Source organism: Sapajus apella, unplaced genomic scaffold, assembly GCF_009761245.1.
Source record: "Sapajus apella isolate SASKATOON/1434 unplaced genomic scaffold, GSC_monkey_1.0 scaffold68, whole genome shotgun sequence".
NCBI classification, from domain to species: domain Eukaryota; kingdom Metazoa; phylum Chordata; class Mammalia; order Primates; family Cebidae; genus Sapajus; species Sapajus apella.
The window spans coordinates 182,705-196,794 of NW_022437008.1; the positions used below are offsets into that span (position 1 = coordinate 182,705).

Below are 14,090 nucleotides of genomic sequence, written 5' to 3' on the forward strand. Positions count from 1 at the left end.
TTGGATTATTATTATTATTATCTCCATTTTACAAGTGAGAAAATTGAGGCCCAGTGAGGGAGAATCAAGATACAGATGTAACGATACAAGAGAGACACAAAACACAGATGGAGATAAACAAAGAGTTACAGGCCCAGAGAGAAAAAAGAAAAGGCAGGCAACAAGAAAAGGAAGGGGCTGAGAGCTGGAACTCCTGGGGCTGGGGGAGTGGAGAACTCGGACTCCTGGGTCCTGGGGAAGGCAGGGCCAAGGATGGAGTCTCCCAGGCATTTTCTCCCATGAATCCACAATACTAAGCTTGTTCAATGCTTCTGGCTGTGGGTGTGAGCCTGGTTTCAGTGGAAAATAATGATCAGGAGGCACAGATACATCATTAGCCTATTAGGAGGTGATAAGAAAATGAATCATGGGGGTGCCCTTAGCCTGGAAAGTCACTCAGAACTGTCACTGAGGGTCGGGTGCACTGGCTCACGCCTGTAATCCCAGCACTTTGGGAGGCCGAGGCAGAAGGATCACGAGGTCAGGAGTTCAAGACCAGCCTGGCCAAGAAGGTGAAACCCCCTCTCTACTAAAAATACAAAAATTAACCGGGCCCAGTGGCAGGCACCTGTAGTCCCAGCTACTCAGGAGGTTGATGCAGGAGAATCGCTTGAACCCAAGGGGTGGAGGTTGCAATGAGCCAAGATCATGCCACTGCACTCCAGCTTGGGTGGCAGAGTGAGACTCTGTCTCAAAAAAAAATTTTTTTTGAACTGTCACTGAAGCCCACTGTGGAGGCAGAGGGCCACCCTGGGGCAGCAACAGCATTCCTGGTGGGCGTTCATCTCTCTGGGTCTCCGCTTTCCCCCAGGCCCTGAACCAACCAGAGGTCCTGGCACATTGCAGGACATGCTCACGGAATGAATGGACAGACATCCCCATCTCTGTGCAGCTCTTCTCTGTCCCCATCCAGCCATTGTTTTTCTGTGTCACCATCACGTTTCTCAGCCTCTCCCTGGCCTCCTCTCATTGGTCTCCTCTCACCTTCCCTTTCAACCCTGAGCTTCTCCCTGAGCCACTGGGCCCACTATCCCCATTAGGGAGAAACCGAGGCTCATTTTGGAAGGATCTCTCTCCCAGGGGTCACCTATGGGGCATTATGTAGGGGAGTGGCCTCACAGCTGAGAGAAGGGTTCTAAAGACTCCAATTACAGACACATTCCCAGCACCTCAGAGTCAGAAACACAAGATCACACCAAACGCGTGCCTTCACAATTTGTGTTAGATTTGATCTTGCATTTGCACCCACACAATCAAAGAATCACACACACACAGCAACATTGCCTAAAAGCACAAACACAAACATAGGCAAACAATCACAGACTCACCCGTGATGACAGCACACAAGAAATATCCTATTCCACATGCAAAACAGACACCCCAGTGATGCAATTACATGCCCAGTCAGTGAGAGGCCACGCATCCAGCTCCTGCTAGAAAGACAATGAGCAAAGACTGGGGTTACTTCCCTAGTCTTTGCTCATTGTCTTTCTAGTAGGAGCTAGAAGAACCCAGCAGTATCCCCAGCAACTAGAACACATCAGCAGCAGCAGCAGCAACACAAAATATTTCCTATGCGACAGACACAATTCCAAGTACTTTTCTTTTTTTATTTTGATACGGAGTTTCACTCTTGTCACCCAGGCTAGAGTGCAATGGCACGATCTCAGCTCACTGCAACCTCCGCGATTCTCCTCCCTCAGCCTCCCAAGTAGCTGGGATTACAGGCACATGCCACCATGCCCAGCTAATTTTTGTATTTTTAGTAGAGACGGTGTTTCACCACATTGGCCAGGCTGGTCTCGAACTCCTGACCTCAGGTGATCCACCCACCTCAGCCTCCCAAAGTGTTGGGAGTACAGGCATGAGCCACCACACCCAGCCTTTTTTATTATTATTATTTTTATTGTTTTTTGAGGCAGAGTCTCACTCTGTCGCCCAAGATGGAGTGCAGTGGTGCCATCTCGGCTCACTGCAACCTCCACCTCCCAAATTCAAGCGATTCCCCTGCCTCAGCCTCACAAGTAGCTGGGCGAGGTGCCCGCCACCACGCCTAGCTAACTTTTGTATTTTTAGTAGACATGGAGTTTCACCATGTTGGCCAGGCTGGTCATGACCTCCTGACCTCAGGTGATCTGCCCACCTCAGCTCTCAAATTGCTGGGATTACAGGCATGAGCCACCACACCCAGCACACTTTTTATTTAATCCTCTAAACAACCTTATTTGCAACAACCCATCTTATAGGTGGGAAAATTGAGGTCCAAACAAGTTTAGTGACTTGCCCAAGGATAGGCAGCCAGAATTTGGTGTATTTTTCTTGAGATGGAGTCTCACTCTGTCACTCAGGCTGGAGTGCAATGGCGCAGTCTTGGCTCACTGCAACCTCCACCTCCTGGGTTCAAGCAATTATCCTGTCTCAACCTCCCGAATAGCTGGGACTACAGGCACACACCCCCACACCTGGCTAATTTTTTTGTGTTTTTTTTTAGTAGAGATGGGGTTTCACCATATTCACCAGGCTGGTCTTGAACTCCTAACCTTAAGTGATCTGCCTGCCTCGGCCTCCCAAAGTGCGTGGATTACAGGTGTGAGCCACTGCGCCCAGCCAGCAGTCAGAATTTGAACCCAGCAGTCAGAATTTGAACCCAGGCAGGGCACAGTGGCTCATACTTTTAATCCCAACACTTTCGGAGGCCGAAGCAGGAGGATTGCTTGGGCCAAGAAGTTTGAGGCCAGCCTGGGCAACATTGCAAGTCTCTGTCTCTACAAAAAAAATTTAAAAATCAGCTGGCATGGGCCAGGTGCCATGGCTCACACCTGTAATCCCGGCACTTTGAGAGGCCGAGGCAGGCAGATCACGAGGTCAGGAATTCAAGACCAGCTTGACCAATATGGTGAAATCCCATCTCTATTCAAAAAAAAAAAAAAGACAAATATTTGTCGGGTGTGGTGGTGCACGCCTGTAGCCCCAGCTACTAGGGAGGCTTGAGGCAGAAGAATCACTTGAACCTGGGAGGTGGAGGTTGCAGTAAGCCAAGATTGCACCACTTCACCACTGCACTCCAGCCTGGGAGACAGAGCAAGACTTTGTTTAAAAAAAAAAAAAAAAAAAGTTGGTATGGTGGCACATACCTGTGGTCCCAGCTACTCAGGAGGCTGAGGTAGGAGGATCGCTTAGCCGGGGAGGTCAAGGCTGCAGTGAGTTCTCCCACTCAATGCACTCCTGCCTGGGCAACAGAGTGAGACTTTGTCTCAACAAAAAAATAATTTGGAGCCAAGCGCTGTGGCTCACACTTGTAATCCCAGCATTTTGGGAGGCTGAGTCGGGTGGATTACCGAGGTCTGGAGCTTGAGACCAGGCTGGCCAACATAGTGAAACCCCATCTCTACTAAAAATACAAAATTAGCCAGGCATGGTGGTGGAGGCCTGTAATCCCAGCCATTAGAAAGGTTGAAACAGGAGATCACTTGAATCCAGGAGGCGGAGGTTGCAGTGAGCCGAGATCGTGCCGTTGCACTCCAACTTGGGCAACAAGAGCGAAACTCCATTTCAAAAAAAAAAAAAATTTGAACCCAGGCTTTCTGGCTCCAGAGTCCATCACATAAGGCTACCATTTAATAAGTAATTGCTTAGTCCAATCAGAATTATAGAATCAACAATAACTGAGAACACACCCAAGCAACAGTGTAGACTCACAGGAGGACAATACAGACACAAATAGAACAGACCCTCTCACATCACACCGCAGACCATAGAAAAAGCACAAAGAGACACATCATGACAGTTGGGGATTGTCATGACAATTGGCCACAACCACACACAGACACAACACACCCAGACCGGAACACAGGGGCACACCCAGAGCTCCTGGAGTCCCTCCTGTTCCGCTCCCAGCCCCGCTGGGCTGGCCCTCAAGGAAACAGCAGGTTGAGGATGGGAAGGGGGCCACCCCACTTGTCCGCTCAGCCCAACCGGTTTCCCCAGGGCCACAGATGGCACAACCCACCTTGTGAAACACACGTTGGGCAACTGGACTCGACCTGGTCTGGACGCCTGGGTTCTGGGGAGAAAGGGGCTGGGAGCCTGAACTCCTGTATTTCTGAGGGAGGAGGGGGCTGGGTGCCCCATTCCTTCTAAGGGGGAGGAGGAGGATTGGGACCTGGGTGCTCAGATCCTAAGGAAGTCTGGCTGGGGACTGGACTCCTAGGTTCTGGGAAAAGAGGGGACTGGAGTTCCGGATTCCTCTGTCTTTGATTACAGGGTTCCAGATTTAGCAAATAAAAATATAGGAAGCCCAATTTAATTTGAATTTCAGATAAATAACAAATACTTTTTTAGTATAAATATGTCCCAAATACTACATAAAACATACTTACACTAAAAAAAAAAAAAAAAAAAAAAAAGTGTTTGTTGCTTATCTGAATTTCAGATTTTACAGAATCCTGGGTTTTTTTGTTGTTGTTTTTTGAGATGGTGTCTCGCTCTGTTGCCAGGCTGGAGTGCAGTGGCCCGATCTTGGCTCACTTCAATCTCTGCCTCCTGGGTTCAAGTGATTCTCCTGCCCCAGCCACCAGAGTAGCCAGGAATACAGGTGTGCACCACCACGCCCAGCTAATTCTTGTACTTTTCATAGAGATGGGGTTTCATCATGTTGACCAGGATGGTCTCGATCTCCTGACCTCGTGATCTGCCCATCTTGGCCTCCCAAAGTGCTGGGATTAGAATCCTGTATTTTATGTGGCAACCCTGTTTGAGGGGGATGTAGGCTGATGCCTGATGACTGGGCCACCATCACTCCTCAGCCTCCCAGGAGCTCATCCTCCTGCTCACGGCCCTCCTCGCCCCCAAGCAGGCCACTTCACAGCTTTCCCAGTCCCAATTTCCTCACCTGCATGAATTGCTAGATCTAATTGGGGCCCCCAGGCTGTGTCAGGAGTGAGAGAGGAAACTTGAGGACAACTCAGAGTATCATCCTGGAAGCCCTAGGGTCCTTGGAGATGACTGACCTTGAGTCACCTGCACCCTTATTCTGGACAGCAGGGGAAATGGGGCCTTGTGGCTGCCTCCACGGGGCAGATCTGGAGAGGAAGAGAGATGGGAAGCCAGATTCAGAAGAGATTTTGACATAGGAGACAGAGACCCCGGGATAAGGGCACAGAGACACAGAGCCTAGGAGGAGAGAGACCCAGAGATGGAGAGACAGATTTGTAAACAGATTTGCAGAGATGAGGAAAGAAAGGGAGATTCCCAGCTGGAGAGAGGAAGATGCAGGGTGAGAGATGAAGATTCAGAGACGGGAGACAGGGATGGTAGGAGAGAATCGGGGAGAAGGGCTGGGCTCACACCTGTAATCCCTACACTTTGGGAAGCTGAGGCAGGTTGATCAAGAAGTCAGGAGTTCGAGACTAGCCTGACCAACATGGTGAAACCCTGTCTCTACTAAAGATACCAAAAATTAGCCAGGCGTCGGGGGGGGGGCACTTGTAATCCCAGCTACTTAGGAGGCTGAGGTAGGAGAATCGCTTGAGCCTGGGAGGCGGAGGTTGCAGTGAGCCGAGAGAGTGCCCAGGCCACATTGCGAGACTCCATCTCAAAAAAAGAAAAAAAAAAAGGAAGTGGGGAGATGTCCCCCAGACATTCAGGCTCCAGGACCAATGACTGACATACACAGGCAAGACGGTGAGCGCTGCCAGCAGTTCTGGGGACAAGGACACCCAACCATCTGGGTGGTGCTTGGAGCCCAAGGCTTGGGTCCTAATATGTTGGAAGCAGGGAGGGGACACCTGGGATCCCAGGCTGGCAGGGCGATCCACCTGCCATCACCCCATACCCAGTGGGGTGATGACACCACCTTCTCTGCAGGTGACACCCCAATTTTGTAGTGCCTCCTACATTTTTGGGGTGACACCCGTGCTAGGTACCCCACCCAGCTCTAACACTGCTTCCCTGATTGAGTCATTTCCCAATCCTGTCAGGCCTGTTGGGGGGAGACTTTGGTGGCTCAGGCATCCAGGCCCCCAGCTCCTCCCCAGGAGCCCAGCTCTGTGGAATCCTAGGACCCCTATCCTACTGAGGGGTGTGCAGCCTGGTCTCATGAGATGCAGGAGTCCGGGCCCCCAGCCCCTCCACCCTCAGACCCAGGGCTCCAGGCCCCCAGTCCTTTGCTCCATCAGGACCCAGGAGTCCTGGGTCACGTTCACGTCCTTCAGGAACTGTGGCTTTTGAGTTCCCAGCCTCCTCCCTGCCCAATTTGGAGCTGGGGTGAGGTATGTTTCTTTACTTTGGTTCTAACATGAGTCATCCCCCAAAACACACTGCCCCCCATGTGTCTTCTGGTTTGAATGGGGAGGACACTGTCCCCCTCTCCCAGGAAAGTACGGACATCACTGAAAGAGATGAGAGAGACCCTGAAAGGAGAGTCCCACACAGCACTCTCTCCTCCACCACCCCGCCTTTCCGTCTCCCCACCCAGCACCTCTCCCCATTTCCCTGCCCTCTAAGCCTGTTCAGTGATCCCCCCACCTCCCACCTGCCTCTCCACTTTTCCATCTCCATCTCTCTTCTGTCTCCCAGCTCCCCTTTTCTTCTGTCACTGAGGCTGGAGTGCAGTGGCGAGAACACAGCTCACTGCAGCCTCAACCTTCTGGACTCAAGCGATCCTCCTGCCTCAGCCTCTCAAGCAGCTGGGATCACAGGTGCATGCCACCATGCCCAGTTAATTTTATTTGTAATTTTTGTAGAGATGGGGTCTCCCTTGAGCCCAGGCTGGTCTCCAACTCCTGGGCTCAAGCGATCCTCCCCGCTCAGCCTTCCAGAGTGTTGAAATTACAAGTGACAGCCACCACGCCTCACCCATCTCCCCTCTTCTTTCTTCTCCCATGTTTGCAGCCCTCTGTTTCTTGGCATCTTTCCACCTCTCTGAATCTCCTCTCTCTCCCTTCTGTCTAGAGGGACTTCCCGGCCTGCCCTTCTCACACTGCTTCTGTCTCTCCTTCTCTTTTGGTCTCTACACATTGACCCCGCTGAGCCCCCGCCACCTTCTCTCCCCTCAATCCTGGGAGCTGAGGCAGGAAGGGAAGTGGAGGGAAGGAAGTGAAGAGGGAGGCGGGAAATCCCAGTGCTGGGAGAGGGTCGACCTGACCGGCTGGGCTCCCTGAGCATCTCAGTCAGAGCCCCGCCCAGGGCTGCCTGGCCGCCCATATAAGTGGCTCTGGGCTGAGACAGAGAAGTCAGTGCCCGTGTCTCCACACTTCTGTCTCCATCACTGCCATCGCAATCCGCAGGTAGGAGCACCCCCTCCAGAGCCATCTTCTTTGAAGTTGGGCGCCTCTGCTCTGTTCTCCCTCCTCTTCATCCCACTCATGTCTCTCTGTCTCCCTATCTCTGACTGTCTCTCGGGACTTCTCTGTCCTTCCCAATGCCCCAGAATCCCTCCTTCTTAACTGGGGTGGCCTGGGCTGAATTTGGAAGTCCTGGGACCCGGTATCTTCTCTATGAACCCCCTCGGCCTGGGCCGTCAGATGTGGGGCGCTCCTCCTCATCTCTGAGCCTCAGTGTTCACCTGTGAGATGGGCTTTTGGAGGAGTTGAAATGCTGGGCATATGTGGGCATGACTGGTGGCAGCTCTACGGGCGCCTGGCTCTGATCTTTCTCCCCTTGTCTCTGACCCTGTTCATCTCCATTTCTTGGTCTCTCTCAAGCTCTATCTCGGGTATGGGGCGGGTCCTCTGGGATCTGTCGGGCAGCTGGAAAGAGACGGGCGAGTTTCTCGCCCCCACCCTATCCATCCCCTATTCCATGTCTCTCCTGGCCAGCAGGCTGACTTGGCCTCTTTCTCCCCAGCTCCCCTCCCCCTGAGAACCCAGCCCCCAGAACCCCAGTCCCTTGCCCCCCTGCCTCCCCAGTATCCAGCGTCCCTTGGACAGACTCCGCCACTGTCGCTGCAGTCACTTCTGCCGTCCCCAGCGCCACCTCCTCAGGGCCAGCAAGATGCAGTTTGAGATGCACGACAACGTGAAAGGCAAAGGTGGGATCGCTGGGTGGACTGGCAACCCTCTCGATACTGGAACCCGGCCGCCTCCCTCCCCTGGGCACCCTTGCTTCGAAGACAGACGGCGCCGGCTTCCACCCCAGAGGCCCCAAAAATGCTGCAACCCAGAACCCAAGCCCAGACGTGGAGGAGAAGGCGGCACTGCCAGGCCCCGCCCAGATGTGGTTCCCACCCTTCCTCAGATGTGCAGGAGCCCCCCACCCCCAGCCTAACCAGACGTGCAGGAGCCAGCATCAACAGGGACAGACTGGGGTTGCTGGTGCCCAGACGTGGCAAAAGGGAAGGGGGAGGCACATTTGTGTCCCTTCATTGGGCGGCCTGGTGGCCCCGCCCAGACTGCCCGGCAGAGGGAAGGGTGGCAGGAGAGTGCGGGGACCTAGGAGGTGCTGCAAGGCTGCCAGGCTGCCAGCTGACCATCCCTCCCACCTCTGCAGCCATGTCCTACCCTGTGACCAGCCAACCCCAGTGCGCCACCACCAGCTGCTACCAGACCCAGCTCAGTGACTGGCACACAGGTCTCACGGACTGCTGCAATGACATGCCTGTCTGTGAGTGTCCGCCTGCTCCCTCTCCAGGGCCGGGGAGGGGGGGGGCGGGGCCTGGGGGAAGTGGGAGAGGGAAACTTACCTCCCACCTCCTCCCACCTCCTGCTAACCTCACTCCCACCTCCATTCCTTGGACTCGGAATTCTCACTCTCTATCGCTCACCCTTTCCTCAGACCCCCAGCACTCCTTAGATTACTGACCTCACGCCTTCCAACATTCAGCTTCTGGGGCCCTCAATCTCCTCCTTGCATGCTCAGCTTTCCTCCCTGTTACCCCCAACTCCCTCTTCAAACCTTAACTCCTGGCCCAGCGCGGTGGCTCATGCCTGTACTCCCAGCACTTTGGGAGGCCGAGACAGGAGGCTCTCTTGAGGCCAGGAGTTTGAGACCAGCCTGCGCAACATGAGACTCCCATCTCTGCAAAAATAAAAAATAAAACTAGCCTGGGATGGTGGCACACACCAGTAGTCCCAGCTACTTGGGAGGCTGTGGTGGGAGGATTGCTTGAGCCCAGGAGGTCGAGGCTGCGGTGACCCGTGATCACACCACTGCACTCCAGCCTGGGTGACAGCAAAGCTTCAATTTCTTAAAAAAAAGAAAAGAAAGGCCGGGCACAGTGGCTCAAGCCTGTAATCCCAGCACTTTGGGAGGCCGAGGAGGGTGGATCACGAGGTCAAGAGATCGAGACCATCCTGGTCAACATGGTGAAACCCCGTCTCTACTAAAACTACAAAAAAATTAGCTGGGCATGGTGGCGCGTGCCTGTAATCCCAGCTACTCAGGAGGTTGAGGCAGGAGAATTGCCTGAACCCAGGAGGCGGAGGTTGCGGTGAGCCGAGATCGTGCCATTGCACTCCAGCCTGGGTAACAAGAGCAAAACTCCGTCCCAAAAAAAAAAAAAAAAAGAGAAAAGAAAAACCCTATCTTCCAATCTCTAAGCCACCCTATCCTCGGACCTCTAACTCCCTCGGGGCTCTCTCCTTTGCTTCCCCCAACCCTGAGCTCCCTCTGGGACCTCTCCTTGGCTGAGACCCTCAATGTCCCTCCGCGAGCAAGTCAGCCGCGCCCCTCCCCGGGGCGGAGCCGTCGGGAGGCCCCGGCTGGCCCCGCCCCTGACCGCCAGCGCCCCGCTCAGGTCTGTGCGGCACTTTCGCTCCTCTGTGCCTCGCCTGCCGCATCTCCGACGACTTCGGGGAGTGCTGCTGCGCGCCCTACCTGCCCGGAGGCCTGCACTCCATCCGCACCGGCATGCGCGAGCGCTACCACATCCAGGTGCGCGCCGGGCCGGGGACCCGCGGGGGCAGGGGGTTGGGGACTGGCCTCTAGGGACCCACGGCAGGGCTCCTGACCGCTCTCTCCCACCCTCTAGGGCTCTGTCGGGCACGACTGGGCGGCCCTCACCTTTTGTCTGCCCTGCGCGCTCTGCCAGATGGCGCGGGAGCTGAAGATCCGAGAGTAAAGAAGTTCCCGGTGTTCCCCGTCCTTTTCCACCAGTCTTCCCTGGCCTTCTGTGGCCGCTCCTGGGAGGCCTGCCCCACCGCCCCCGTCTTGCTGCCAGAAATACACCCACAATAAAAACCTGAAAACCAACTCCGGCCACATCCATTTTTGTCCCAGGGTAGGAATCTGGGTGGAGAGAGAGGTTCGGTGAGAGAGGTGGGGACACAACAGATGCCTACGTGTGACCCCGACAGGCAGTGTGTGACCTTGACACTTTATCCCTCCAAACCCCAGGCGCCCTCACCCATACAAAGTAAAACGTCTAATCCTTTAGCTGCAGGCTCCCTACCCGAAGCTGCCTGCATTCTGAAAATAAGCAAAACCAGAAAGTCAATCTTGGGAGGGTGGGGGCACTGAAGTTCAAAGGAAAAACACAGGAGAGCGCCCTTGCCTGCTCCATACCTATGGGCTTTTGGCCTGCACACAGTTCGAACACGCTTGGGGGACTTTTGTCTCCAAAGCAGGGAACTTCCAAGCCTAAGGTTCTCTGGAACAAAAAAGTTTTTTTTTTTTTTTTTTTTTTTGAGACAGAGTTTCACTCTTGTTGCCCAGGCTGGAGTGCAATGGTGCGATCTTGGCTCACCACAACCTCCACCTCCCAGGTTCAAGTGACTCTCGTGCCTCATCCTCTCAAGGAGCTGGGATTACAGGCATGCACCACCACGCCCAGCTAATTTTTTATTTTTAGTAGAGACAGGGTTTCACTATGTTGGTCAGGTTGGTCTCGAACTCCCGACCTCAGGTGATCTGCCTGCCTCGGCCTCCCAAAGTGCTGGGATTACAGGTGTGAGCCACCACACCCGGGCTTAATATTTCTATTTTTAGTAGAGAAGGGGTTTTACCATCTTGGTCAGGCTGGTCTCAAACTCCTGGCCTCAAGCAATCCGCCTATCTTGGCCTACCAAAGTGCTGGGATTACAGAGTTGAGCCACCACATCTGGCCAAAATCATTGTTAATACTACTATAATATGTATAATGTAACTATTCTAATATTAATATATTACTGTTACTTTATTATTTGCTGTTCTCTCTCACTCGCTGAGTGACATCTTCCCTCAGGGTATCTTTTTTTAAAATTATTATTATTATTTTTTTAAGACAGGGTTTCACTATATTGGCCAGGATGGTCTCGATCTCCCAACCTTGTGATCTGCCCGCCTCAGCCTCCCAAAGTGCTGGGATTACAGGCCTGAGCCACCATGCCCAGCTTTTTTTTTTTAAAGTCCTCAGGATATCTTAAGAGCCATCTCAAATTTGACATGTACAAAACTTAACTGCTGATCTACCCCAACCCCCAAACCGACTCTGCCTATTCTTTGCCATTCCAGGAAACAGCAAACTCTGTTACGTTGCTGAGCCACTTTCTCTCTCACCCAGTGTCCAATCTGTCAATAAATTCTGCTGGTTCTACTTTCAGAATATATCCAGAATCTCACTTCTTCCTGCTCTGCTATCCCAACCTTGTTCCGGCCACTCTCCTCTTCAATGTGGACACAGGGGCTTCCTGACTGGCCTTCCTACCCTCTCCTACCCCTTTAGCCTCCTCCTCCCAGAGGAATCCTGTGCACACCCAAGTCAGAGCCCATTCCTTCCAGGCTCAGAATCCTCCCATGGCACCAGCCCTGAACGAGTGGAAGCTTGAGTCCTCACCATGGTGCGGGGACAGCAGGATGTGGCTCTTGTTCCCTCTGTGACCTTGTCTCTCTATCTCCCCTTATTCCCTCTCTGCTCCAACCACGAGTCTTGTTTCTCTGAAATGTCAGGCACACTCCAACCTCAGGGCCTTTGCACTAGCTGTTCCCTCGGCCTGGAATGCTCTTCCCTCAGATGTCCCTCTGGCTCACTCCCTCATTTCTGTTCATGTGTCATCTTAAGAGAGAGCCCTTCCCATCCCATCTTATGTTAAATAGCAAGTGCCAGGCCAGGCTCGATGGCTCACACCTGTAATTCCAGCACTTTGGGAGGCCAAGGTGGGTGGATCACCTGAGGTCAGAAGCTCGCGACTAGCCTGGCCAACATAGTGAAACCCAGTCTCTACTAAAAATACAAAAATTAGCCAGGTGTGGTGGCAGGTGCCTGTAATCCCAGCTATTTGGGAGGCTGAGGCAGGAGAATTATTTGAACCCAGGAGGCAGAGGTTGCAGTGAGCCGAGACCACGTCATTGCACTCAAGCCTGGGCAACAAGAGTGAAACTCCCTCTCAAAAAAAAAAAAAAAAATTAAAAAAATTAAAAAAAAAAAAAAAAGCAAGCGCCAATCCCCTGCTCTTTCACTGCCTTTTCTGGTCACTTTCCAGCATGTTGCATGATTTACTTATTATTGGGCAGTACGCTGGCTTATCAGCTCCATGAGGGCAGAGAACTTGTTCACTGCTCTGTCCCCAGCTCCCTGCACAATGCAGGTAATCAGAAGACAATGGCTTAGAAAAGGGAAGCCACTTTGGAGGTAATGTGTGGGGCAACAGAGACAGGCTTGTGTCATAGTCTGGCTTGTCTCAATTAGCCCTGAGTTCTTAGGCAACAGAGCTTTCAAATGGGCAAAATGGAAAACCAAGCTGTCACCTCCCAGCGATGACTTTGGGAAGACCAAGACTCACGCCAAGCACCCAGCACAGTGCCTGGAGGGCTGTAGGCCCTCAGTAAAATATTTCCTCTATCTCTGAAGTCCCCAGGGGGTTGGGAGCCACACATGGGCTAGAACCCAGGCGTCCAGCCTTCCGTGCCCTGACTCTCCCCCACCTCAGCATGCGCTATTGCACTCAGGTGTGTGCAGGGAGAAGCGACGGCTGAGGGCTGACATGGAGGGAGGAACACGTACCATGGGCCATTTGTCAGAGTCGGAGGGAGCGTGGCTATGCATCCCAGGGAAAAGGCCCAGTCATGATGCAGATTGTCTGCTTAGGAAGGCAAAGTCACAGGATGACTGTTAGGAAGAGACCTCACCTGAGCAGTCTGTGCATAACACAGAGGAGTCCTGAAGAACCTTAGCTCCTTTCTGCTCATGCAATAGAAACTCCACGGCCTCAGGACTCCCTCTAAGGGCAGCACATCTAGAGCTCCTTAGCTCTCTAATTGCTAAATTCTGCCTTATCCCCAGCAGAAATTGTTTTTTTTGTTTTTTTTTTTTTAGACAGAGTCTCACTCTTGTTGCCCAGGCTGGAGTGCAGTATCATGATCTCAGCTCACTGCAATCTCTGCCTCCCAGGTTCAAGTGATTCTCCTGCCTCAGTCTCCCAAGTAGCTGGGACTATAGGCACATGCCATCATGCCCAGATAATTGTCTTTTAGTAGATACAGGGTTTCGACATGTTGGCCAGGCTGGTCTTGAACTCCTGACCTCAGGTGATCCACCTGCCTCGGCCTCCCAAAGTGCTAGGATAATAGACATGAGCCACCTCACCCGGCTGAGAAATCAACTCTTTTGGACCCTGCCCAGTGCCCGCTCTGTGCTGGGACAGCTTTCAGCTCCATCAACCTAAGTTAAGTGGTCCTTCCTCAGGAGGCAGAAGAGCATGCTGGTCAGGCACATGTGTCTGAGAGTCAACTGACAGCCGTCATGCAACAACAAACCCATGTCTATGACCTTCTGTGTTCTCATCTGCAAATGGGGATTACAGGGTACCTACCTCATATGGTTGTTGGAAAGGCCAAATGAAACCACAGCAGTAACATGTTAAGCAAACAGTCCAGGACGTGCTGCTCAGTTCATATAAGTGCAAGTTCACGGTCACATCCTGGAGGGTAAATGCTACTGTCAGCTCATAAAGGCAAAACTCATGTGAAGTCCAAGTAAGCCCTGAAAATCCCTTAAAATGCCCACAAAGTATGAAAATACCATGGGCCAGGGACAATGGCTCCAACCTGTAATCCCAGCACTTTGAGAGGCTGAGGCGGGTGGATAATGAGGTCAAGAGTTCAAGATCAGCCTGACCAACATGGTGAAACCCCATCTC

The 14,090-nt window shown here is 52.8% G+C and overlaps 1 protein-coding gene across 2 annotated transcripts; it reads left to right on the forward strand.

Annotated features, from left to right (window-relative positions):
• The first annotated feature begins 7,235 nt into the window (after positions 1–7,235).
• Positions 7,236–10,227, forward strand: CNFN (cornifelin). Of its 2 annotated transcripts, XM_032249324.1 has the most exons (5): positions 7,280–7,325; positions 7,947–8,068; positions 8,527–8,640; positions 9,773–9,909; positions 10,007–10,227. In XM_032249324.1, the coding sequence occupies exons 2-5, from the start codon at positions 8,032–8,034 to the stop codon at positions 10,094–10,096; spliced, it is 378 nt and encodes a 125-aa protein (XP_032105215.1). In that variant the 5' UTR covers positions 7,280–7,325; positions 7,947–8,031; the 3' UTR covers positions 10,097–10,227. The 2 variants fall into 2 exon arrangements, with proteins under 2 accessions (XP_032105216.1, XP_032105215.1); XM_032249325.1 differs by lacking the exon at positions 7,947–8,068 and having other exon boundaries at positions 7,236–7,325.
• The last annotated feature ends 3,863 nt before the right edge of the window (positions 10,228–14,090 follow it).